This window comes from Polyodon spathula, chromosome 15 (assembly GCF_017654505.1).
Source record: "Polyodon spathula isolate WHYD16114869_AA chromosome 15, ASM1765450v1, whole genome shotgun sequence".
NCBI lineage: Eukaryota > Metazoa > Chordata > Actinopteri > Acipenseriformes > Polyodontidae > Polyodon > Polyodon spathula.
In genome coordinates, this window is record NC_054548.1 from 24,686,228 (window position 1) to 24,711,053 (window position 24,826).

At 40.2% G+C, this 24,826-nt stretch overlaps 1 protein-coding gene across 1 annotated transcript; it reads right to left on the minus strand.

Annotated features, from left to right (window-relative positions):
• Nucleotides 1-862: 862 nt before the first annotated feature.
• Nucleotides 863-24,215, minus strand: LOC121327956 (immunoglobulin-like domain-containing receptor 1). Its single transcript, XM_041272340.1, has 8 exons — nucleotides 23,932-24,215; nucleotides 19,578-19,748; nucleotides 18,920-19,069; nucleotides 18,062-18,181; nucleotides 17,463-17,609; nucleotides 5,131-5,256; nucleotides 1,164-2,014; nucleotides 863-971 (listed from the first exon to the last, which is right to left on the minus strand). The coding sequence occupies exons 1-8, from the start codon at nucleotides 23,978-23,980 to the stop codon at nucleotides 933-935; spliced, it is 1,653 nt and encodes a 550-aa protein (XP_041128274.1). The 5' UTR covers nucleotides 23,981-24,215; the 3' UTR covers nucleotides 863-932.
• Nucleotides 24,216-24,826: the final 611 nt, after the last annotated feature.

Below are 24,826 nucleotides of genomic sequence, written 5' to 3' on the forward strand. Positions count from 1 at the left end.
GGGCCCTGGACAGTCCAGCTTCTATGACCATCCAGTTATTCAGAGGTGTCCAAAGTTGACCCTTCTGGTCCTTGTTCCAACCCTTTTCTAAATTGTTTAATTAAACCTCTATCTAGGCCCTGAAGTAGTTAATTATATAATCTGACCTATTAAACCTGGAGTGGAATAGCCCTCCAGCACTGTGAGTTAACACCCCTGCAGTTATTTATATAGACTGCATACATAAGTTCATACCCAGCATCTTCAGTGGTTTTGTGATGTGGAAATCCAGTCCCCAGGATCTAGGCTCAGACCCACAAGCATGCCCTTTGGTTCCTATCACGTTTGGCTGGAATTCTAAATGGCTGATAAAGATGGAACAAGGTCCTGTCCACAGAGTCACTGGTGGTATTTCTCAGCAGGCCGCGTTTCCATTTATAGACAGCATTTGGACAGAAACAAAACTAACAATAAGCTAGTGCTGCTGAACCGATTATTGGATTATTCAGAGTGAGCTCTCCACAGAAACTAGGTGCTGACAATCTGGTCAGGGTCAATGGTATTGGACAGGGCTAGCTTACCAAGTGAAACAAGTGAAGTAAGCTGCTGGGGTTAGTGGTGATTGCTGCTTTTCTTAGACTGTGGAGAACAGCAATCCACACAAACCCAAGCAGCTGTTTCTTCACTCATTGGAATGCTAAAGTAGGCCAATCAACACCAATAACACCTCACCCCCTAGTTCTTCATCCAAATACTCGAATAATTCTACTCCGTGTAGCACTACAATGAGCATCTTATTACAATTACATTGAAGAAGCTATGAGTAAATATCAAAATATATATGTAAAATATATATATATATATATATATATATATATATATATATATATATATATATATTTTTTTTTTTTTTTCCAGAAATGCTAAAAAAAAAAAAAAAAAGCTGCTTTGCTTCATATCACCATACTTCTTCCACTCCGGGAACTTTTTTCCTGCAACAAAAAAAAAAGGAAAAATGATGCAGAAAAAACTGATGTTTTTTTCTGTCTTTCCTCTGCCAGAGCTAACACATTATAAACAATATGCTGTAAATTTTAATCTCATTGGATAAAATCCCTATATAAAGCCTCCCCTCCTCAGTTTATTTACTGTTTTAATATGAGCATTTGTAGTTTGGTACTTACTGAATATACATCATTGTTGCGGTGTGCATGGTTGTTGGCTCTCCGTTGAAGGATATCTACCGAGCTGTAGCTGGGAGGCTTTTCCGGCCAGTCTTCTTCCCGGTCCCAGTTGCGACTCCTGCCGTTGCCTCCCCTCCAGCTGAGGTCTTCGTCAGAGCTCCAGCAGCGCTTGCCTGGCGGGGACAAGCTCCTCTTCCTACGCTGTGGGTGCCGTGGTTCATTGAAGAGATCATCCCTGCTCTTCGATCTCCAACGGCCCCCATACTTGCTGCCACCGCTGCCTCCAGTGTCACCACGCCCCCTCCTCCCTGCGGCAGGCCTCCTGTGGCCATCGTATTCCGACTCGTCGCTATAGCTGCGCAAGTTTTGCCGGCGGGGAGGGGAGAAATCCCTCCTGGGGCTCCGTCTGTTGTTCTGTACATTGTCTCTCCTCCTCCTGGCATCCTGGGGCTGTTGCCGGTTGAGGAAGCTGGAGTCCTGACTGGATCTGGATCCTCCCTGGTTGCGGGGTCCTCTGGCACCCCTATCGCTTCCTGAATAGTAACCCCTGTTTCCCTGCGATGAGTTGTCACGGGACAGGCCCTCAACGATGGCCGGCAGTTTGATAACGCGCCTGTCAATCTCCCGCACCTCAATGTCATTCAGCGATGACAGAATGCTGGGTGGGCCTCCCCGGAATGGGATGTTGTTTGCTCCGCGTGGTGGCGGCGGTGGCAGCTGCTGCAATGGGTGGTTTGAGTCCAGGGTCCTCATCTGATTCTCAATGTAGTCCAGGACAGAGTTATTGGCAGAGTGTTGAACTGTCGGGGGAGGCAGCGGCATCATTGGGATGTTCTGCTTCAAGGAATAGTCTGAAAAAGCAAATCATCATCAACAAGCAAGTGAAACAGAAAATAATCATCAGAAAAGCAAGACTGTTGCTTACAGATAGACGTGGATTTGAGATCTTTACTAACTGAGTGAAAATCAGCATATGGCTAATCCACCGTGGCTTCAAGGCTCATCAGATTACACTTTTCAAACCAATATGACTATAAAAAGTTATTTTACTTTACTTTCAGCTGTAATATTGTTCAACCCAGATCAATCTAAAAGCAGAGAAATATGATTTAAAAAAGTGACTCATGTTTTTAAACTGTAAACTCAATATGCTTCTAGATTTGATTTATTTAAAAAAAATTACAACCACTCAACTTGCTAAAGATATACAGTGCCTTGAAAAAGTATTCAGCCCCCATCCCTTTTTTCACATTTCAGATTCTGAATTTGAAATAGATTAAATTAGGATTTTTTCCCACTGATCTACAAAGCTTTGAGCACCATGTCAAATTAAAAGAAAAATTCAAAAAGCTTTCAACAATTTACCAAAAATGAAAAAACTGAAATTATCACATTAAAAAAGTATTCATACCCTTTGTAACTGCAAGCCTAAATTTGCTCAGGTACAATATATCACCTCAGCAAGTCACACAATTTGTTGATGGACTCCACCTGTGTAAGAAATTGGTGGATCACCTGCTTTAAATTAATCTGTGAGGATAAATACCTCTCCCTCTGTATGGTCCCACAGTACGGTAGAGACTTAAAAAAAAAAAAAAAAAAAAGAATCAAAATGAAGATGAAAGAGCATTCTAAGCAAGTCAGGGATGAGATTATAGAGAAGCACAAATCTGGGGAAGGGTACAAAATAATTTCAAAGGCATTGAACATCCCTTGGAGCTCATTGCAGTCCATCGTACAGAAGTGGGTAAAATACAAAACCAGCACACTGCCTAGATCAGGCCACCCCTCTAAACTTAGTTGCCGGACAAGAAGGGCACTTCTTAGGGAAGCTACTGTGAGGCCAACTGTGAGACTGAATGAGTTACAGAAGTCAGTGGCTGCGATGAACGATGATGTTCATGTATCAGCAATCTCCAAGGTATTCCACAAAAAGGGCCTTTATGGGAGAGTGGCAAGGAAGAAGCCCTGGCTGAAAAAAAACCATATCCTTGCCCGCAAAGAGTTCACAAAACGTCACCTAGAGGATACTGCTGTTATGTGTCAGAACGTCTTGTGGTCTGTTGAGACTAAAGTGGAACTTTTTGGCCTGAACTATAAACGGTATGTGTGGCGCAAATCAAACACTGTACACCAGCCAGGTAACACCATCCCCACCATAAAGTATGGCGATGGTAGCCATATGGGGATGCTTATAGGGATGCTTTTCAGTAGCAGGGACTGGCAATACTGTCAGGATTGATGGGAGGATGAATGGCAAACAATACAGAGAAATCCTGGATAAAAAAACTGCGCTTCTCTGCCAAAAAACTCAAACTGTGGAAGAAGTTTGTCTTTCAACAGGACAATGATCCAAAGCACACTGCCAGAGCAACAGTGAAGTGGCTTAAAATGAAGAAAATAGATGTCCTTGAGTGGCCCAGTCAGAGTCCTGACCTTAATCCCATCAAAAATCTATGGCAAGACCTCAAAATTGCAGTCCATCACTGTTCTCCAACTAACTTGACACAGCTTGAGCAATTTTGCAAGGAGAAATGGGCAAAAATTACTAATAAGTTAAGTTAATAAGACTTATCCGAAGAGACTACTGGGTGTAATAACTGCCAGAGGTGGTTCAATCAAGTATTGACCCAGGGGATGAATACTTAAAAAATGATGACATTTCAGTTGTTTAATTTTTATTATTTTATTGTTTACTATTTAATTTCTTTTTGGAGGGGGACTCTGTGAAGAAGAATGTGTGACTCACAAATAAAAATTCCCAATTTAATGCAAAAATCCCAGGCTGCGAGACTCTTAAATGTGAAAAAAGGGATGGGGGCTGAATACTTTTTCAAGGCACTGTATCTAGGTTGCCGGTACTGTAGGCTTTAGGCTGTATTGCTTTGCTTTACTGCCACCTACTGGCAGGAAGAAGTCCAGGAAAACATAAAGTCAATTAGACACATGCTCCAATGAGGAATCTTTATCATAATGTTGTAAATGCTAGTTTTATTACCAAATTTCTTTTAGTAGTACTGAATATATAATTGTTTTTTATTTTTACATTATTTATTTATTTAGTGTGTCCAATTATTTTACCTCCTGATTTTCTCCCCAACACAGAATCTCTAGTTTTTTTCCCCTCACCATAAGTTCCCCACGCAGCTCAGACCCCCTCACCACAGTGGTTCCCCACACAGCTCAGACTCCCTCACCACAGTGGTTCCCCACGCAGCTCAGACCCCCTCACCACAGTGGTTCCCCACACAGCTCAGACTCCCTCACCACAGTGGTTCCCCACACAGCTCAGACTCCCTCACCACAGTGGTTCCCCACGCAGCTCAGACCCCCTCACCACAGTGGTTCCCTACACAGCTCAGACCCCCTCACCAGAGTGGTTCCCCACACAGCTCAGACCCCCTCACCAAAGAGGTTCTCCGCACAACTCAAAACTGAAGGTTCAGTGGGCGTCCTTCGATCCCACAACCAAGCCAGCTTTCTCTTTTACACTCAGAAGCTCGAGAGTGAATGTCAGCGAGCTACTGGCCTCTGGAGCACAAAGGCCAGTCCTGCAGGTGTCCACCTGAGTTCACACAGTGCCTGGCCAGTACGGCGCGCTGTAGTGCATTGAGAAGAAAAAATCCCTGCCTCGCTAACCCATGGAAGTGCCAGAGCCAATGTGACACTCTCTTCGGAATTCACAGCGAAGTCCGGCAACTTTGCACAACCAGGATACAAACCTGCACTCCCCTGACTGTATGACTCACCCTGCACACCACGTGGCTGTGCTTTTACTAGGTGAGCCTTAATATATTATGATTGAGTGTGAAAAGTTCACCCGAACTGTTGCGGTGCATGGACTAAACAAAAAGCAGAAACATTGCAGATAGCTTTGCATGTTCACCATGTAACAAATGCATTGAAGATGCACAATACTCAAAAAATAAGAAGCCCTCTTTCACCGTAAGGCAGTGCTGTACTGTACCTCTAAGCTGTGGGTTTGAGCGGTAGGCTGAAGATCCAGAACCCACCGGTGCATAAATAGGTTGTCCCATTGCCCAGGGCATAAGAGCCTTTTGTGCTTCTTTTACCATCTTGTAGCGCATCACAGCTGAAAAGAACACAGAGATGGATACATTAATATGTGCAGATATTGAGAATGTATTACCACATGTCAAGAGGCATAAAATACAAAAAAAAACCAACCATATGTTTTACACAAAAATCATTTTTAAAAAGTTGAAAATAATTAAAATCACTTTTTCTGTTTACCCTACATGAATTAACAAAAAGTGTGTGTGTGTGTGTGTGTGTGTGTGTGTGTGTGTGTGTGTGTGTGTGTAATATTATATACAGTGGCTTGCAAAAGTATTCAGACCCCTGACCAATTCTCTCATATTACCGAATTTTTGATATTTTATTTTTAAACACTGAAACTCAGAATCAATTGTTGTAAGGTGACATTGGTTTTATGTTGGGAAATATTTTTAAGAAAAATAAAAAACTGAAATATCTTGCTTGCATAAGTATTCAACCCCTGTGCTGTGGAAGCTCCCAGTTTGCACCGATGAAAGAAATTGCCCAAACGAGGGCACAATTACCTTACAATTGGCCTCCACCTGTGAACCATTAAAGTTGCTGTCACATTTTCTGGATAAAAACCCCACTGTTGAAGGATCATTGGTAAGGCTGTGAATCTGAAGGAAAATGAAGACCAAAGAGCAATCTACAGAAGTTAGAGATAAAGTAATACAAATGCATAGATTAGGGAAAGGGTACAAAATAATATCCAAGTGTTTGGATATCTCAGTGAGCACAGTTGGATCAATAATCAGGAAGTGGAAGCTGCATTACACTACCCAGGCACTACAAAGAAAAGGCCGTCCCTCAAAACTCAGCGCTCAAACAAGGAGGAGACTTGTGAGAGAAGCCACAGAGAGGCCAACAACCACTATGAAGGAGCTACAGAGTTCAGTGGCTGGGAGTGGAGTAATGGTGCACCAGTCAATCATATCAAGAGCTCTGCATAACACTGGCCTGTATAAGAGGGTGGCAAGAAAGAAGCTGTTACTCAAAAAGTACCATCTGAAAGCACTTCTGGAGTTTGTCAGAAAGCATGAGAGTGACCCAGGTGCGATGTGGGAAAAGGTTTTGTGGTCAGATGAGACCAAGACAGAGCTTTTTGGCCAAAACTCAAAGCGCTATGTGTGGTGCAAACCTAACACTGCCCATGTCTCAAGACACACCATCCCTACAGTGAAGTAAGGTGGTGGCCATCATGCTGTGGGGATGCTTCTCATCAGCAGGGACTGGGCATCTTGTTACAATTGAAGGAAGAACGGATGGAGCAAAATACAGGAAAATACTGCAAGAGAATCTGCTTCAGTCCGCTAAAAAATTGAAGCTTGGGAGGAAATTCACCTTTCAGCAGGACAATGATCCCAAGCACAAGGCCAAAGCAACATTGGAATGGCTCAAGAACAAAAAGGTGAATGTCCTACAGTGGCCCAGTCAAAGTCCTGATCTCAATCCCATTGAGAATCTGTGGCACTATTTGAAAATTGCGGTCCACAAGCGTCGTCCAACCAACCTGAACAACCTGGAGCAAATCTGCCAAGAAGAATGGGCCAAAATCACTCCGACACTGTGTGCAAAGCTGGTACATACTTACCACAAAAGACTTAAAGCTGTTATTGCAGCGAAAGGTGGCTCTACCAAATATTAATGTGTGGGGGTTGAATACTTAGTCAAGCAAGATATTTCAGTTTTTTATTTTTTTTTTTTAAATATTTCCCAACATAAAACCAATAACTGATATCACCTTACAGTAATTGATTTTGATTTTAAGTGTTTTAAAATAAAACATCGAACAGAACGAAATTTCAATGTACCATTTGTAATTCAGTAATATGAGAGAATTGGTCAGGGGTCTGAATACTTTTGCAAGCCACTGGTGTGTGTGTGTGTGTGTGTGTGTGTATATATATATATATATTAATATATATATAATATACTATATATGGCACTGATGCGTTTATTTTAAATTGATCAAAATGACAGCGACGCTTAAAAGGGGGCGGTGGTTATACGAGGACAACCTTTACTAATAATACAACGACTTTCAAAACACTGCAATATTTTATTACATGATTTATGACATTTTATAAGTGTCGCAGTTGCCTATGTGTATGTAGCAGCGTGTGTGGCTAACCTATTTTGACTACAGTACATTTATCAGAGACAGTTACCGAGAGCCTATTAGGTGGGAGTTGGAAGGTCAGAAGAGTACTGTACCAGTGAATCAGAAGTGTGTATTGGTTGTTAAGGGGCGGGACAATGCTGGTGTGGCAGTTAAGTCCAAGAATGTGACATAGTTGTTTTTCTGCAGAATATCAGTTAGATTATTGTAAAAACTACAATATATCCTACTCAGTTATTTTTTCTCACTGTAACTTGCTTGTTTGTAATTTCTCTGCAAGAGAAACCGAAGCTAAATCTTCTCATAGATAGTAAGCATATTATTTTTATTTGTACGGGATTGAGTACAGGAATTACAATTGAACTAAAAAGAAAACAGCAAAACCACCTATAGGAACTTCAGAAGGACTGTTGTTCTGTACATAGTCTTACTATGTGTGTGTACATTAGTTTGTAATTTACGTGCTAGGTTGAGGCTCCCATCTCTCGGGGTGTTACATGTACATAGTCAGTGCTGCACGTTTATTTGTTTACTGTGTTTTTTTTAGTAGGGGGAGTGTAACGGGAGGCTTGTGCTGACTCTTCTGGTGCATTGATAGTGGTACAGGAAAGGGCAGCAGGCTTACAACACCCACCTGTCGGATATGGCAGTGACAGTGAGAGGTGGGAGAGAGGGTGTGTGGCTTTCCCTTTCTCTTGAGTGGCTGAGAGAAGGGATTTGGGGGATTGCTGGCCCTATAAAGATTATGCTCTGTGTTCTCTCGGGTTGCCCCCTCTAAGACGAAACGAGCCAGCTGGCGGAAGTTGGGCTGGTGGATCGAGCACGGCCAGCAAAACAAAAACAAGCGAAATAAATCGAACAGAGAAAGATTGTAGAGATCAGGGAATCCTTGGACAATGAACGTGCATAGGTGGAGGGAACACTGTAGTGTAAGACGGAGACCCGGGCCGTGAGGATAGCGGCAGTTGGTGTAACGCTGCCGAGTGCAGCACCTTTTATTTGTAGTTTTGATTACTGTGTTTTCTTTTCCTTTTTCCTTTCGCCTTTGGTTTTTGATTATTGTTTTGAGCACCTGGAAGTGTGTCCGCACTTGAACTGTACCACCTTTGGTATTCCCGTGGTTTGTTTTTCCATCGCTGGTAGGCAGGCCACGATCAACAGCGCCCTCTGCGGGCTAAAAAGTGAAAGCACCCTGTCAATAAAACTGGTCACCTGTGTGGTGTATTCAAGTACCCCTGTCTGTCTCCTGTGTCAGTGAATTACCCACCATCCTTCCACAAGGAGAAAAAAATACCTTAATGTTTCTTTATTGATAGAACGTTTATTCGCGGGCGGCCTTTATTATAAAGCTGATATATGACTGCGGTGTCAATACAAGGGCGGCACCAAATTGAAGTAATACGGTGTGTGTGTGTGTGTGTGTGTATATATATATATATATATATATATATATATATATATACACAATGCCTTGCAAAAGTATTCAGACCCCTGGCCAATTCTCTCATATTACTGAATTACAAATGGTACATTGAAATTTCGTTCTGTTTGATATATTTTTTTAAAACACTGAAACTCATAATCAATTAATGTAAGGTGACATTGGTTTTATGTTGGGAAATATTTTTAAGAAAAATATGTTGTTTAAGTTTGAAAAGCTGCATCACACAGTTGTTTGCAAAATTTGTCATTGACATTCTTCAGACACCTCCATGAAAACCTCAGGGTGTAAGAATTGTTCCAGTGGTTTGATTTCATATGCACAACAAATCAACACAACAGAAGCAATGGGGTTTTCCAATAAATGTGCTCTCTATTGAATATACATATCTATAACAAAAACAATGTAAAAAAATAAAAATTAACAAAGTCAGAAAAGCGCAACAGCTGTTTATAGTGGCGATACCAAACACAAGAGCCTGAGTTAGGAGAAGCAACAGGGGCAACCTTGTCAAGCATCAAGCAAATAGGCACAATTGGAAAGGTGCTGGAGCTCAACATTCATCATAAGTGAGTAATAGAGAGTAATAAGTAGAATAACATAAGAGAAATGAGAAAAGATTTTAAAGTAAAATAATGGTAGAAGGGACGTTTGGACAGTATTGAAAGTGTGAACACTGTATTATTTTCGTTGCAAATGTACATCCATGAGCGGTGAAAACAATATGTTTAAATGTGTTAATTGTTCATTTTCCCCTGCACCAGGGAGGTATTGTAAATTAGTGCCAGGTGCAGGGTATTTAAGAAGTGCAGTCAGTTTCCTCGAGAAGGCTGAATAGAAGAAAGCAGGAGGTGTACCCTGCTGCCGAGCTGTCACACGATACATGCTGTGTAAACCTGTGTGGTTATTATTGTTTTTATACCAGGTAAAAGGCTTAGCCTTCCTGCGAGCTAGTCACATAAGTGTTTAGTAAGAGCTCTGAAGGAGCTAGGTATTTGTTTTGTTTTTTGTTTATTTTTGTAATTAAAAGTGCGTGTCAGCACTATTTTTTCCAATTCCAGTGTGTGGGTTGTGATTATAGTAGGGAAAAGAACCGGAGCGAGCCTAGTTGGCGAGCAGGCTTTTACAGTAGGTACAAAACAATGTTATGAATGGTTAAAAAGGTACCTATGTATGTCAGTGCTAAAGGGTAGTATATTAACACATTTTAATGCTGAAAAAAAAACATTATTCTCCTTGTTATAGAGGTGCTATGAACTTAGGCCAATGTAAGGCATTTGTAAAGCATTAGGTCTCTTCATAAAAAGGCCATATTCATGTCCTTTGCATTTCCTGGCCATGGTTTGACTTCAATGAGTACATCATTTGCAAGCACCCATTTTCCAGTGGCACGCACAGCAAGTTGAAGAGCTGACTGAGTAAGTTCACGTTTCATGACTGGAGAAGTTTTGCATTGCCTGCATTTGCTACCAAGAATCATTGCTCATTTGTCATTTCTATAAATGAGTTCTTCCAAACACATGGAATCTGCACCTGCAGGTACATGTACAGGGTAAACATGCAATACCTGTCGGTTTGATGAGCGGTAGTTACATCTAGTAGCATAGAATGTCATGACTGAAACCATGCAAGATACTTAATGACACATTTCATATAATTTGGTGAGAAACTCTGCAACATCTTGCTGCTCACCTCTATTGAAGGCTTTTCCTAAGAAGTGACAAATATGCACAGTAGTTAGAGATGCAGTGGATGGCAAGTGGTCGTAGTTGTGAACAAAGCTCCTGATAGCCTCTTGTTGACTGTGTTTTAATGAATCCTTCAGAGTTTGCAAGTGAGGAAGGCACTGCAATGTTGCATTTGCATAGCATGAGGTGAAACTGGGGTTGCTCAAGCCTGTGAATGGATGTGTAACTGCAAGTGTGCTCTTAGAAGATTGAGGCTTTTGCTGTCCCTAAACATTAGTGATGGCTCGGTGAATGAAATGCTCTCGATATTTTACCTTCTGTCCCTTGTGCCTGTTGGTCTCCTTCAAGCTTATCAACTTAGGGCAATAAATCCCTCTGAGCCTACTGTACTCTGCAACTGAAGTTTGAGGTGCCTTAATGCAGGTGGGGTCAAAAAGTTGACAAGGTGGACAGCGCTTAAGGATGGAACTCTGGAAAGTGCAATGAAACTTTGTCCATAGGAGGAAATGGAGTTAACAAGATCCATCCTAACTGTTTTTGGAGTCACACCCTGGCATTTGTGAATGGTGATTGCATGAGCACCAATGACTGTGAACTGCTCTCGAACAATGTAGACACTCTGTCCATGATTTCAAACTAAGTGTAAACGTTCAAAGGTATGGGTGACTCCATTGTTAATTTTGATGGTTATGACCATACTTGTGTTTTCCAGATAGTAAGAAAAAGCTTGAAGCTTCCTTATTGCCCCATTGATGGGACCAGTGGCAATGTCAATGTTCTCGCAAATCACTGGTTTGCAGCCTATTTTGACTCGTATGGTAGTTTCCAGTCCAGCTGTACGACTTCAGTCAGCCTTGTAGGCGTTCATTTTTTTAAGATCATTTCTCTGGAAGTTACAAGGGCAGTCCACAGTCCATAACATATATGTCTTTCATGTGTTTGATCGTTTGTTTTTGTAGCTGGAAATATCTCCTCTTCCATAGGTATCAATCATAAAGTCAACGATCTCCAATCAGCTTGGTTGGTGGCTCCGAGTCGAGCACAGTTAAAAAGGTTACCAAAAGATCTGTCCTGTTTCTGGTGCATATTAAGTGTGAGTTGATCATATGCAAACAAATTTCACAGATCCACTGATCCCATGGAGCCAGTCAGTTTGTGCAATTCCTCTTGAATAACTGGCACATAAGATGGATTCTGATGCACAGGAAATCATGGACACCTCATCAATAATGAGGAGGGACACATGTCGCATGTCTGTATGAAGGCACTACAGTACTTCATCAGAGAGGTTACGATACACTTGTGTTTTTCCATGTTCCACTGGAAGCATTAGTAGTCTGTGAATGGTCATCCCATTGATATTGTAAGGTGCAACTCCAGTGGGTATTGTGATTACCACTTCTTTTCTCAGGCTTTGTTTCACCCATGCTGTGACAGTTTGAGTAAAAAAAGTCTTCCCTGTGCCTCCAGCGCCACTCACAAACATGCAGAGGATGAGGGCGTTTGTTTCAGTTTGTTGTTGCAAAGTTTTGGCAATGAGGTCAAACACTCTGTTGATCTTTATTAAAAGGTGCTTGAGCATGTCTTCTACATTTTGTAGAAGAGATTGTGCCGCCACAATTCAGCCATTGCCTCTGCAGCCTGCAGAGGAGCAAAGTGAACTTGATTTTCAGGTCCTTCAGTTTCAAACTCATTGTCCTCTTTAGCCTCTATTCCCTTTTGTTTCTGCTCTACTAGTCGGGTTAACTCCTCACCAGCTGCAGCTTTTTTCATGTAGTTGGTCATGATAGGCCATAGCTTTTTGAAGGCTATCCCTAAAAGCATGGAAGGATTCCACATAGGAATGGCACCCTTCAGGAAGGTCTGTTCTGTCTTTCCATGGCTAGAAAAGTAGGCTAGCATAGAAATGAATATCCATATTGCCTTCCCAAGCTAGCAAAATGGCTTGATTGTAGTCACTGGTTCTGGCTTCTGCACTACTCCATGGTAGATCACAGCCTGCCATGAGGTTTGAGTGCTTTCCGGCTAGCAATGGCTTCAGTCACATCTCAGATTACCACACAGTTTGTTATTTTCTGGGAAATCCAAAGCGACAAACTATCAACACCTGTTTTTGATTTTCTTGGATCTTAGACAGTACTTGTTGCATTTATGTTGCTGCCATTTCAAGACACAGTCTCTGAGTACAGGTGCTCTCAGGTCATTTGAAATGCTACAGGTGACATGTTGATTAATGTACTGTGCAATTTGTCAGTTGGGGAAAACTCCAATAAGTGGTGCATCTTCCACCCAAAGAAGCATGTGTAAGTGATGCATTCCACGACCCTGGTACTCTCTGTGCCAAAAGTAATGTGTAACTTTCCCGAGAGGGCCATTTGGGGATGTGATAAAATGCAGGATTGCAAGAAACTTGTTGTGCATGAACCGAGATGCACCGACAGGACCTCGTGCGACAAGTTCACTGATGGGCATGTTTGCAAACCCTGGTCGATTCACCTCCTCTACGTATTGTCCCAGGTCAGTCCAGGTCCTCTGTTAATCTGGAAAATATTGGCCTGATGCTGCAGGTGAAAGATACATTGCTGATTCAGCCTAAATTGCGCGTGGCAAACTCTTGGATTCAAACGGGGCGTCCGATCAGCATGCATTCCATGAATTCCATTATTGTACAAGTCTGGGAAACACAGTAGGTCTAGTTTTTTCCCCCCAGTCTTCCAGAGCGTCATCCTGTATGTGAAGCAATTGGTAAAGATCAGTAGCTGTACCTTTCTTTCTTTCACTGTGTATGTATGGTAAATGACAGCCTCTTCATCCAGTTGAACCTTACGTAGCAAAGGTTCTTTGGGGTGAGGTTGTTCTTTGGTTGTTTCCTCCACAGTGATTTCATCGTCATCATCTTCTTTATTGTCAGAATGACATTGAAATGCTTTCAAGTTGTGATTAGTAAGCAAGTTGACAGAGTTCTGTGGCAAGATTGCCTTTTTAGAAAGGATTGCTTTCCTTCAACTTCCATAAAGGATTATACACTTTACTGACATCCACAATGTCTTCACAAACAGTTTTTGACATTGCTGGTGCACTGCATACCAGGATGTGGCATTCCAAGTCATCTGGCAAAGCTTGTTTTGGCAGGGGCAGTTTGCTAAGTGTTTCCTAAAGATCTGTCTGTTTGTGAATAAATTATTTTCCTGTTGTTGAGTTTGTTTGTTTAGCTGTTGGTCTCAATGATGTTGTTCCTGCTGCTGTTGGGGTCTGGTCTGTGGCTCATTGTGATGGTGATTCTGCTGGTTTGTGTTACAGACAGCTGAACGACGGTATTCCATAATGGGCAGATTTCGTTCTTATAATGTAAACAACAGACGCTACAAGCAGGGAGTCCCAAGCTTTAAATGTGTTACTGTTTATGTAAGAACTCAACTTTATTATGAATAGTGTGTAATGTTTTAAGCAACATACTACAATAGTGTTCATTATGGTAAATGTTTTTTTATTAGTTTTAAAATGATTCGTAAAACGTGACCTATTGTTTAACCTCATTAGTACAACCAGCCCCCGTGCTAATGACATCTTCAGTCAGGGTCGTAACCCAGTATAAATCTACACATTTCTGTAAATGACTTTAGACGTACTTCTAAAGATGCAACGTGTTTCAGCAAACACAAACGTAAAACAAGAGGGGCTGACATTGCAAGGGAGATGAAGGGAGGTCTCACAGTTCTGATGAAGAGACTGTTTTCTAAGCATCATTTGTGAATGCTTATTCGCCATTGCTACACCCTTTTAGAAAATTTACTTCCCTGCATTTTTTAAAAATGATTAATCACTTAATCATAAAATCACAATTTACAAGATTAAATACGCTACTATACTCCTACTGGGAGCTGCCACAATAGGGTCACATGATACCGCACGCCGCTGGCTGTTGGATTTTGCTAAATTAGAAGCTTGGCGTATAGCGAGTTATGGAAAGTAATGATCATTTGAGTTGTATTTAACGTGGTGTATATAGTGTTCTGAGGACAAAGGACATTGAACATCAGAAAGTAGGCACTGTGAGATGAATGATCCTGCTTTTAGCTCAGTTTTGGTGTGAAAAGCGTATATCACGTTTTGCATCTAAAAATCATATATATATATATATATATATATATATATATATATATATATATATATTATTATGATTGTGGAGCTGCATTTGTGCCATATAAAAATGTGAGAAACGTCATCCATATGTGTGTGTGTCCATCTGTCTGCGGTTAATGTTCTTAGACAGTTCTACGGTTATGCACCAACACACGGTTTATATTTTCTGCACTGTTAAATTAAGGATAGTTCATACACTAGTTCAGGGTGGTCTGTCAGCCCTGTCGACTCACTCATATGTGTTCATGGGTTGCTTTGAGCTCCCTATGAGATATTCGGATACAAATAAGCCCTGTATCAAGCTAATTTGGTACGAATCATATGCAAAGTTTGAAATGTACGCATGTTTTCAGTACTGTAGGAACTATAGACATTGTCATCACAAATATATTGCAAAATGTCATGGACTTTCTTATGTTATGTTCTTATGATGTTATATTATCAGGAATCTACACTGAATGAACCTTAATCTAATTTGTCTAGCTTTGCCTAGAGATAACGATCAACCTAACACCTTGAATGCACCAGGCACTCAGGAAACAAAAGGCTAATCAAACCCGGCTCCGTGATTTAATTAACCCGTCTAGTGAGAGAGAGGTGGTTTAGCATAGGAGTCTGAAAGAGAGAGAAAAATGTCTTAAAAGATTTAAGACAAATTTCACATAATATTGATTTAATACCACTGAGTACAAAATGCAAGCTTTTTCATTCTTAAATTGCCTAACAAGTATATAATAACCCAGGTAATCTGAATTATTCAGCAAAAGTTATGCCCGTTTTAAAGTTTCCCCTTTCCAGATGATAATCAGACAGAGGAAGGGGGGGACAATCAATCAAGATTGCAAGCCCATGTGCTACAAAATAGCCAATCGGAGCATGCAGCGGGAAATTCAAATAATCTCTTTGTTTGAAAAGTATAAAACCCCTGCTTTAGCCCAGCACCTTGCTGCCCCAAACCTTTGCTAGCTGCCCCAGACCTCTGAAGCTGCCCCGGACCTTTGATGGCCGCCCCAAACCTTTGAAGCTGCCTCAGACCTAAGAAGACTCTAACAAACTAAAGACTGCACCTGGAGCCCTCAGCTCTAAGTATTTATCCATCAAGGCTGGGAGCCCTGACACTCGGAGAAACGCAAGGTAACGGAATGCTGAAAGTGACTACTTTTCAGGCTAGGTAACAATACTCTTAAAATATCTATTCAGGTATTATGACCCCTTGTGTCAGTATGTATTAGTATTTCTTTGGTGAATTGTTGTTTTAAACCTTAGTTCTCATTGTGAGGCTTTTAATGTGACATTTAATTATGTAACTGTTTTGTGTGATTTTCAAACTTATTTTGGTTGCATGCTTAATAAATACCATCTTTCTAAGAAGAGATTCCCAGTATTGAATCATTTGCTCATGTTGAACAAACATGATTTATGAACTTTGAAGAGTCTGGAAAAAAAAAAAGTCTTGGTTAGATAAATATTCACCCCCCTGAGTCACAAATTAGCAGCAATTACAGCTGTGAGTCTTTTGGGGTAAGTCTCTACCAGGGTTGCTCATCTGGATCATCCTTTATTCGACTACTCTTTTTGGCAAAATTTTTCAAGTTCTGTCAAGTTGGATGGGGATCGTTGGTGGACAGCAATCTTCAAATCTTGCCACAGATTCTCAATCGGATTCAGGTCCGGGCTTTGACTGGGCCATTCTAGGACATTCACTTTCTTGTTTTTAAGCCACTCCAGTGTCTTTTCAGAGTCTCCCACATGCCTTTTTGCAAATTCCAAGCAGGATTTTACATGGGCTTTTTTCAGAAACGGCTTCCTTCTTGCCACTCTTCCATACAGGCCAGATTTGGAGTACCTCAGCTATTGTTGACACATGGACAGTTCCTCCCATCTCAGCCATGGAACGCTGTAGAGCTTTCAGAGTTGTCATTGGCCTCTTGGTGGCTTCTCTGACCAATGCCCTTCTTACCCGGCTGCTCAGTTTGGAAGGACGGCCACTCTAAGCAGATTCTGGGTGGTGTCGTATAACTTCCACTTCTTAATGATCGACTTGACCGTGCTCCAAGGGATATTCAATGCCTTTGTAATCTTTTTATACCACTTCCCTGATCTGTGGCTTTCCACAACTTTATCCCGGAGTTGCTTTTAAAGATCCTTGGTCTTCATGGTAGTGTCTTTGCTTTGAATGCACTACCCAACTCTGGGACCTTACAGAGACAGGCGTATTAAATCTGAAATCATGTGAACCACTTTTACTGCACAAAGATGGACTCCATTTAACTGTGTGAATTCTGAAGGCAATTGGTTGCACCTGAGCTTATTTAGCAGTGTCATAGTAAAGGGGGTGAATACTTATCTAATGAAGACTTTTCAGGTTTTTATTTTTAATTGGTTTGTTTTTCATCCCCCCATCATTTTTTTAAAACATTGAAAGTGTTAAGTAGGTTGTGTAAATAAAAAGGGAAAAAAAATCCCATTTTAAATGCATCAAGATTTCAGGTTGTAACACAACAAACTGTGAGGAGGGGGAGGGGGGGGGGGGTGAATACTTCCTATAGGCACTGTAGGTCATTGGTGAAAAGTACCAGACATCATTGTGGCTGCTTACATCTTATATAGTTTTTTTTTTTTTTTTTAAAGTCCACTTATCCAATGAGCCGCTCATCAAAATGTAATTGAAGTTGGTTTAGCTATTCAAGTACAGCACAACTAATTCTATTCTTAACAACTATGTGGCACCACTTACTGTATTATAGACATCGAAACATTAATGAAGTCTTAATCCCAAAAGGTTTAGGATATATTGACAGTACAAAAAACAGAATGCATTCCGCATTCTTCAGCCTTTTCCTTACCCTTCTCCGGGCAGCAGCACCTGGTAGGGCAGCAGGCACAGCGCACGTAACAGCAGCAGCGGTGTGGGCAGCACTGGCACCAGCAAACCCCGAGCAGCAGGATCAGAAGCAGGATGCCCAGGATGATGAAGATCACTACCAGCCAGTCTAGAAGAGGAGATCAGAGGAGGACAGAGTGATCAAGGTGACGTGAGAAATGATCGTAATGGTTTGGCTTACCAAATACATTTTGCAACCACATAGACTCTCCTCCTGTACAGCAGATATCAAAGCCCCATCCGAGTTAAAAACTCACTTTCCTTCTAATAGTACTTGAGGTGGTGGCCCAATGCCTTCTGCACAGGAAGTCAAGTCAAAAGTGCCTTAAAAGAAACTTGAGTCAAGCAGACAAACATTTTGTCCAGTGCCTTCTTTAGTGTACTTCTTCTCAAGGCTCTGGGCATTTATTACTTTAGTTTATTAGTATTTCTAATTAACTCATTCAATATCAAGGGACTAGAATTTTTTTTTTTTTAAAAAAGCAGCTTTCACACCCACCGCCCCCCCACTTACTATTAAAAATCAGTAAACGGATAAAAGATATTTCTCCAGTTACTTACTGTAAACCACCAGTTTGATCTCCTTATCAGAGTCGCCTGTGGTGTCGCCCGATGCTTCAATGGAACAAAAATAGACCCCATGATCCCACCACATCACTTCACTAATCACCAGGTCAGCCTCTGGGAAAGAAGAGAAATGCAGCGATTATAGTCCTACAGCACACCACCCCTTCAAGAACAACATAATCAATTCTATTTACTGCAATAGTGCCAGGTTGGAGACTTTCCTTCCCCTATGATCTTATTAAATCCTATAAACACAACACTGAACAGCAAAAGAAATTAATGTGTCAGCACAGCTTCAAGCCTTCCCAGTTAACCCTCCTTGCAGTCTCGAGACTCCATACGGAGTCACGACAAATCCCAATAGGCTGAATGTGAGTAGCCACACATCAACAAGGCACAATGGCATTAATACCTTGTATCAAGTCCATATGAAGCTGAACATACATTTTGCAAGGCCTTGGGGTTTTCAGTTGAAATCAACTACAGCCTCAAACCCAGACCTTGTAATCTTCCGTAGGTTTTTGTTATATTGTACAACATTTTATGCTAAATTCATTTTTATTTATTTATTTTTTTTATTGACAATATATGATTGACTAAACAGTAATTGATCATTGAAACAAAAGGTTTAAACCTTGACTGCAGGCTTATTTATTGTTAAACCTAGGAAAGAATGCAGCAAATCTTTACCCAAGAATTCTATTTTAGTATAAAGCTGAGCAGGATTTAGGAATGCTAACTTTAAAAAATGTCTTCCTCCAAGGCTGAAATGGATAGGACAGGTGGTAACTACAGCAATTTTATTAGTGGTCTTGGGACTGTGTTTACATACCAGGTGTTTCAAACACTTACTGTCTTGAATGGTGATTTTCCGCTGCCTGTATTCGATTCCCAGGACAGGCTCATTCCCCCCTCGTTTTTGGATCACTACCCTCACCTCTCGCATGCTGTCCGAGCAATCATTGGCAGGGTCCTGGCCCAACTGCAAGGAAGCCTGATACCCTGGAAAATACCATGCATATACATTATCAATCACAAATTCCTATGTGTTTTGTCCTGCTGCTAAACATACTGATGTTTTTGGTTTTGGAGAACGTCTGCCGAGTAAGACTTACTGGAAATATGGACAAATTCTAAAAATACAATTGGTTGATTTTTCATACGCAATTTATAATGTGCAAACCAGTAGACAAATTCAAGGCTCAGTTTATTTATTTATTTATTTATTTTTTTATGGATGTGCGTTTTGGGGGTTTTTTGGGAGGAAAAAAGTTAGCTTTAGACTGATTCAAAGTGAAAATTTAAATTTCTAAAACAAGCATGCTGCATCTTAAATAGGCATGCCATAGAGAATAGTGTTTTGTTTTGTGCAATCTTTGCTTCTGTCCAGGAGGTATTTATTTTACCAATCAACATGTCTTATATTCTTGCATTGCATCAGTATAAGCAGGTCTGTTTCACCCACTCATCCTACATCCAAAACGGACTGCAAACAGCTTTCATTGCTTACCTGCAGAATAGTAGTCAAGGATGGGGTCCTTGCAAAAGGACTTGTAACGCCAGGTGACCAAAACATCCTGAAGGTTGCTGGAGGTGGAGTAGTCACATCTTAGTCTAACAGTGGCAAAGAGTGAAGTGTAGCGCTCTGTCTCAGGCACAATCACCAGGATAGCAACGCATCCTGGAGGAGGAGCGAGCGAGAATGAGAGAGAGAAAGAGACGCTTTAAAAGCTCTTTAATAAATCAATTACATAAAATATAAACAAACAACATTGTCATCAAAACAAAAGGAACAGGATTAATCAATATCAACAATACAAATTTTAGACAAATTAACCCTTAATTCATCACCCTCACAAAGAGCATTGTTAATACACCATTTGAGGGTTATTTTGTAAAATGTTAAATCAATTTTAAGCCTAGTGACTATCAGCAGCCTTAAAATACACAACACACTGTGAACACCTCCCCTCTCTGACTTGTGCGATTTTAAAACAGCTACTTTGGCTTGGCCCACAATAAAGTTGACAGACAGACAGACAGACAGAAGCATCAGTGGCATGTAGAGAGACCTAGAACAGGAAATACAGGAGTACCTGCTGACTTGGAGGTTATTTGCATTCTTGTGTTGTATAAATATCCCTGTTGCAAGGGCAGTCACGAACACTTGATCTAACACTTTGATAGTCAATGGCAGGGGCTGGATTACCAGGCGCTTCCACATCTAAGATTTGAGCAATGGTCAAGTATCCCAGGGACTGAAATAAGACTCCTAATGCATAGTTGTTTCGCCCATTCCAGTTTTTACTAGGAGCATGATCATCCACAGTGAATAGGTAGCAAACTCAGGTCCTATTAAACTTGTAGTAATTCTAAGACCGGATCAAACTGCTATGCCATGGGAGTCTAATTTCCACTCTTGTATCCTGACAGCAGACTTGTCATGTTGTATTACTATCATTTTGACTGCCTATTGTTGCCCTACATGCTATGCATTATGCTAGGTGGTTTTGTTTTCAGTCACTGTATGTGTTTGGTATAAGCAAAATGACAGGATGGGTGGGGGGGGTGGCTTGTTTGTAAAATTTGACATATGAAATAATTTTCAAATCAAAATCAAAAGCAGCAGGTGGGCACATTTAACCCCACCATAAAACTGGACTATACAATAGTTTGGTAAGCCAACAAGAGGCTGTTTTTACTGAATCTACAAACTAAATCTCTCATTGGCTCCCTCACGTTTATTGACAACCGTATTGAACCTACAGAGGAGAAGCTACAGTATATACTTCTCCAATGTGACTGGGTCTGATTGATGTTTTGTTACTAACTGTTCCTGCAACCCAGGGGTTCCCAAAGTGCGGCCCGCAGGCCAAATGCAGCCTGCAAAGACGTTTGGTGTGGCCCTCCAAAGCCAGCCCCTCCATTCTGACCATTTACTTTATTTTTACATATTCTGAATTTTCATAAAAAATTGTGCATGTAATTTGGGGGAAATTAATAATACACAAAAATCAAAGTTCATAAAAAATTCCCTAACATACATTTTTTACATGTTTTGGATCAAATCTGGACCCTTGCAGTCAAATTTTATTAATTAAGTTGTTATGGTCATTATATGTGCACTGTCCCTTTAAAAAAAATAAAGGCGCCTGTAGTGCACAGTAGATTTGCCATGCTGAAGGAAAATAACATGGAACCTCCTAAGAAAAGAAAAAGCGCTTCTACTTTTCTTAAATTATTATTTTGTCATCTCCTATTGCTTTCCACAGGGGAAGATACTCAAAGACTCTAACATCAGTCAAAAAAACTACTCGCTTCTAAATCTTTTGTAGTCATTTTTGTATTACTTTAGTATAAATACATGTTAATTTTCTATACTTTTGAGGCATAAGCAATGTGGAAATAAAGACACACATTTGCCCGTTTTCCCATTGGAAATAGTGATATTTTGAAATATCTGCACTTTAAATAGAAATGTGTGATTATTTTGTTGATTTCATAAAGAAAAAATAAATAAAAACATCAAGGTAAAATGCAGTAACGTCTGTGTTTTACTTCTGCACATTTACTATGGAAATAGCTCTAAACGTCCACACCATGGGGCAATTTACATAATTTGTTTCATTTGAATTTTGCACATCTCAAACTATGGTCCCCAGAGATTTGAATTAAGCAGAGTTCACTGTATTATATTTAGCTCTCAGTGAAGTGGTTAGTTGTACAAGTCAAGATGCATTCTGCCTCACTACTGAAGAAAAGAGTTTAATTGGTATAGTCTGAAGACTACATATTTTGGTATTATCTTCTTTAATTGTTGTGACCAGGGCAATGCAAGATGTTACAGCATAATATTGGTGCTCAAACCTAAGCCTGCTGTGGCACCAAGACACAGGATAAAATGCAAATACATTTCAAAGCTGCTGGTGTTGCAGTGCTAGTAATATACATTCCTAATTTAAATACAAAAATGTATAGGTAATAAAAAAGGTAGGATTTGGGACACATTTCAGTTTCTTGAGTGGTACATTTTCTTGTGCGGCCCCCCATCCCATGCAACCCCCAAAAACTGGCCCTCCATCACCAAAACTTTGGGAACCCCGGCTGTAAACAAACACAATATTGTCAGTGCACAGCAAGCCAAAATGGGCACCACAATTTCTCTGCTTCTTAATGAAGAAACAATGTGTGCAAGAGAGCTGTGAGATAGCAGGAGAGAGATCAGGATTTTGCTTCTGAACGTCAGGATGATGAACATCTACTGGGAAATCATGAAGGAACTGATGGCATGCATGACTTCCTGTCCTACTTGTGTGTACTGGACAATGCAGATACTGGTAGATCAATAAATCCAGCTGAAAAAATAAATTACTGTAATACTGAAAGGTCAGGGCAGTCCAGGTCCTACATTTTCCTCAAACATGACTACAAATTTGATGAAATACATTCCCTACCCTTTTAAAAACAGAATAATAAGTGGATTCTCAAAGTCTGGAGGAACATACTTTGTGTACTACACATAATCTTTGTGTGAGCCTCGTCTTGCACATAAGGTCACCTTTACTTCACAAAATGTATTGTGTTTTTATTTTTGTATTATCAGAACCTCAGTGCCCCGTACCCGTCCCCATTTCTCCTTGTTCAAACGCGGAAAACTAGTTTTAGTTTCCAGCTGAAAGCTGTGATTCCCCAGTAACATTTTTGGTTTACTTTTCTTCTTTACTGTATACAAAAATATTATATGTAATATATTTGTCCATAATATTAATTTTATAGTTTAATACATAGAACTACTGCTTGGAACCTTCTGTCTGAAAAAAAAAAAAAAAAAAAAAAAAAAACACAATGCACAAACTCTATCCCCAAATCGCTGTCAGTCATGCTAGAACAGAAATGTAACTAAACGATTTAGCGAAAAGGCTAAAACCTGTTCCATTTCCAGATCGAACAAGCAGAACGTGCCTGAATGTGTCCGTCTCATGCAATTCTGCCTTAATTAAGAGATGGTAAAATTTCAGTTTAAAAAAAAAAAAAAAATTACGTGTTTTTGGTATATTAATTTGATAAGTGAATGGGATTCAATAGACCAGTGTTTTTCAATTCCGGTCCTCGGGGACCCCTGTCTTATGGTTTTCATTCCAACTGAGCTCTCAATTACTTTCCTAAACCCTAAATTGAACTATGATGTATCATGGAGGCACGTCCAATCTCTGGGGTCACTTTACAATCAAAATTTACCCTTCGTTGCAGCCCTAAAATGTAGTTATAATTATGTTTGACAAAACTCTGGTAATAACAGGTTTACTGGCTTCGTCACTGTGAAAACTACACCACACCAAAACTTAGCTTTACTGTCCATTGTTTATGGTTTCAGTGCTGGGCCGCACAACCGAAACAAAGACACGAATACAATGGTCACTTCTCAACACTAAATTCTCAAATGTAAACTGAAAAAAATAATTTAACATTTATGGCAGCTGATCCAACATACACCACCCACAAGTTCCGCTGTTACCTCAATACACTATCAATACAAACTTCTTCCCCTTCTTATTATTATTACGAACAACAACAGAATGAATACACGCACACAATGAAACATACTTCCTACATTCAAATAAATAACACGAACAGCACAATAATGTCCCTAATACTGTTTTGTTGTTGATGAGTTAATAGTACCAGTTTCACCTGTCGGGCATTAACCCTGAGCGCATGCGCCATTTCCCTAGAACGCCGACAGTCAACTTTTTAATTACTTTGTGGGTTAAAAGAGTAAAATATTATCGTGTAAGCATTTGATTAAATATGTTGTATCGACGTTAATGTGTGATAGTACATCAAAATCTTGGTTTTAAACTTACCTGTTGAAAGGCAACCAAACAGAAACTCAGCCAGTATCAGTTTCCTCATTGTATTTGATTCTCAGTTCCCAAAGGTTACCGTATTCATCCGATTTATTTTTATTTATTTATTTTTTAATAATCACATTGTAATAAAAGATCGACGTTTCTAGATTCTAGATTTTTTTGTCAACACTTATAATCTTAAATTCTGTGTTTTATCTGTTGAGATCTGTATGCGTCTGGTGGTATCATGTTTTCAAAAAACCGGTTTCAATAATTTCCCTTTAGACAGCTCTGCATAATAAAAGCATGTCCTCCCTCTTCTGTTTGCACTTGTTGCATGACCCCTCCCAGACACAGGTGAGTCACATGACATTCAAGAGAGCAGGCTGCCCGTGCGTATTGTCATGTAAAATGACTCGGAACATAAATACATGTTGTTCTTTATGCGTATTTAAACCTCAAAATGTCGGTTCCACGTTACGATATTAAAATCGAGGTAAACTGGTTTGCTGCAGATGTGGTTTCTGTATCAGATAACTTACACAACTTAAACACGGGTTTTTGAACAACTTGGAAGTTGGTTACAAAGCACCGTGTCCTTTTTCAGTGTGTTTTAACTAACTTACACATCTTGCTCAATTAATATATTGCTACCATCTGAAGGATAATCGCTCCCTCTTTAAAAAAAAAAAAAAAAAAAAAAAAAAGAAGAAAATGTTAATAAAAAAAAAAAAATCTATCAGCAGCATAGTTGTACCCCATATATTACCGGCTTGTTTTGCCCCATTTACCCCCTTAGACAAATTGCTCACTACATATCGAGGTATCGCAAGTTCTTCTTCGTATTAAGTTGAAGTCAAAGAGTTTTAAGTTTTCTTTCAATTAAAGCTTATCCTCACCTCAGTTTAAT

Bases quoted from the DNA above. Each gene is read 5' to 3' on its own strand.
- LOC121327956 (XM_041272340.1), bottom strand. From the start codon at position 23,980: ATGAGGAAACTGATACTGGCTGAGTTTCTGTTTGGTTGCCTTTCAACA. The intron at 19,070-19,577 runs GTAAGCAATGAA...GGTATTTTCCAG, and splicing joins CCTTGACTACTATTCTGCAG to GGTATCAGGCTTCCTTGCAG. The intron at 2,015-5,130 runs GTACAGTACAGC...TTGCTTTTTCAG, and splicing joins CTCAAACCCACAGCTTAGAG to ACTATTCCTTGAAGCAGAAC.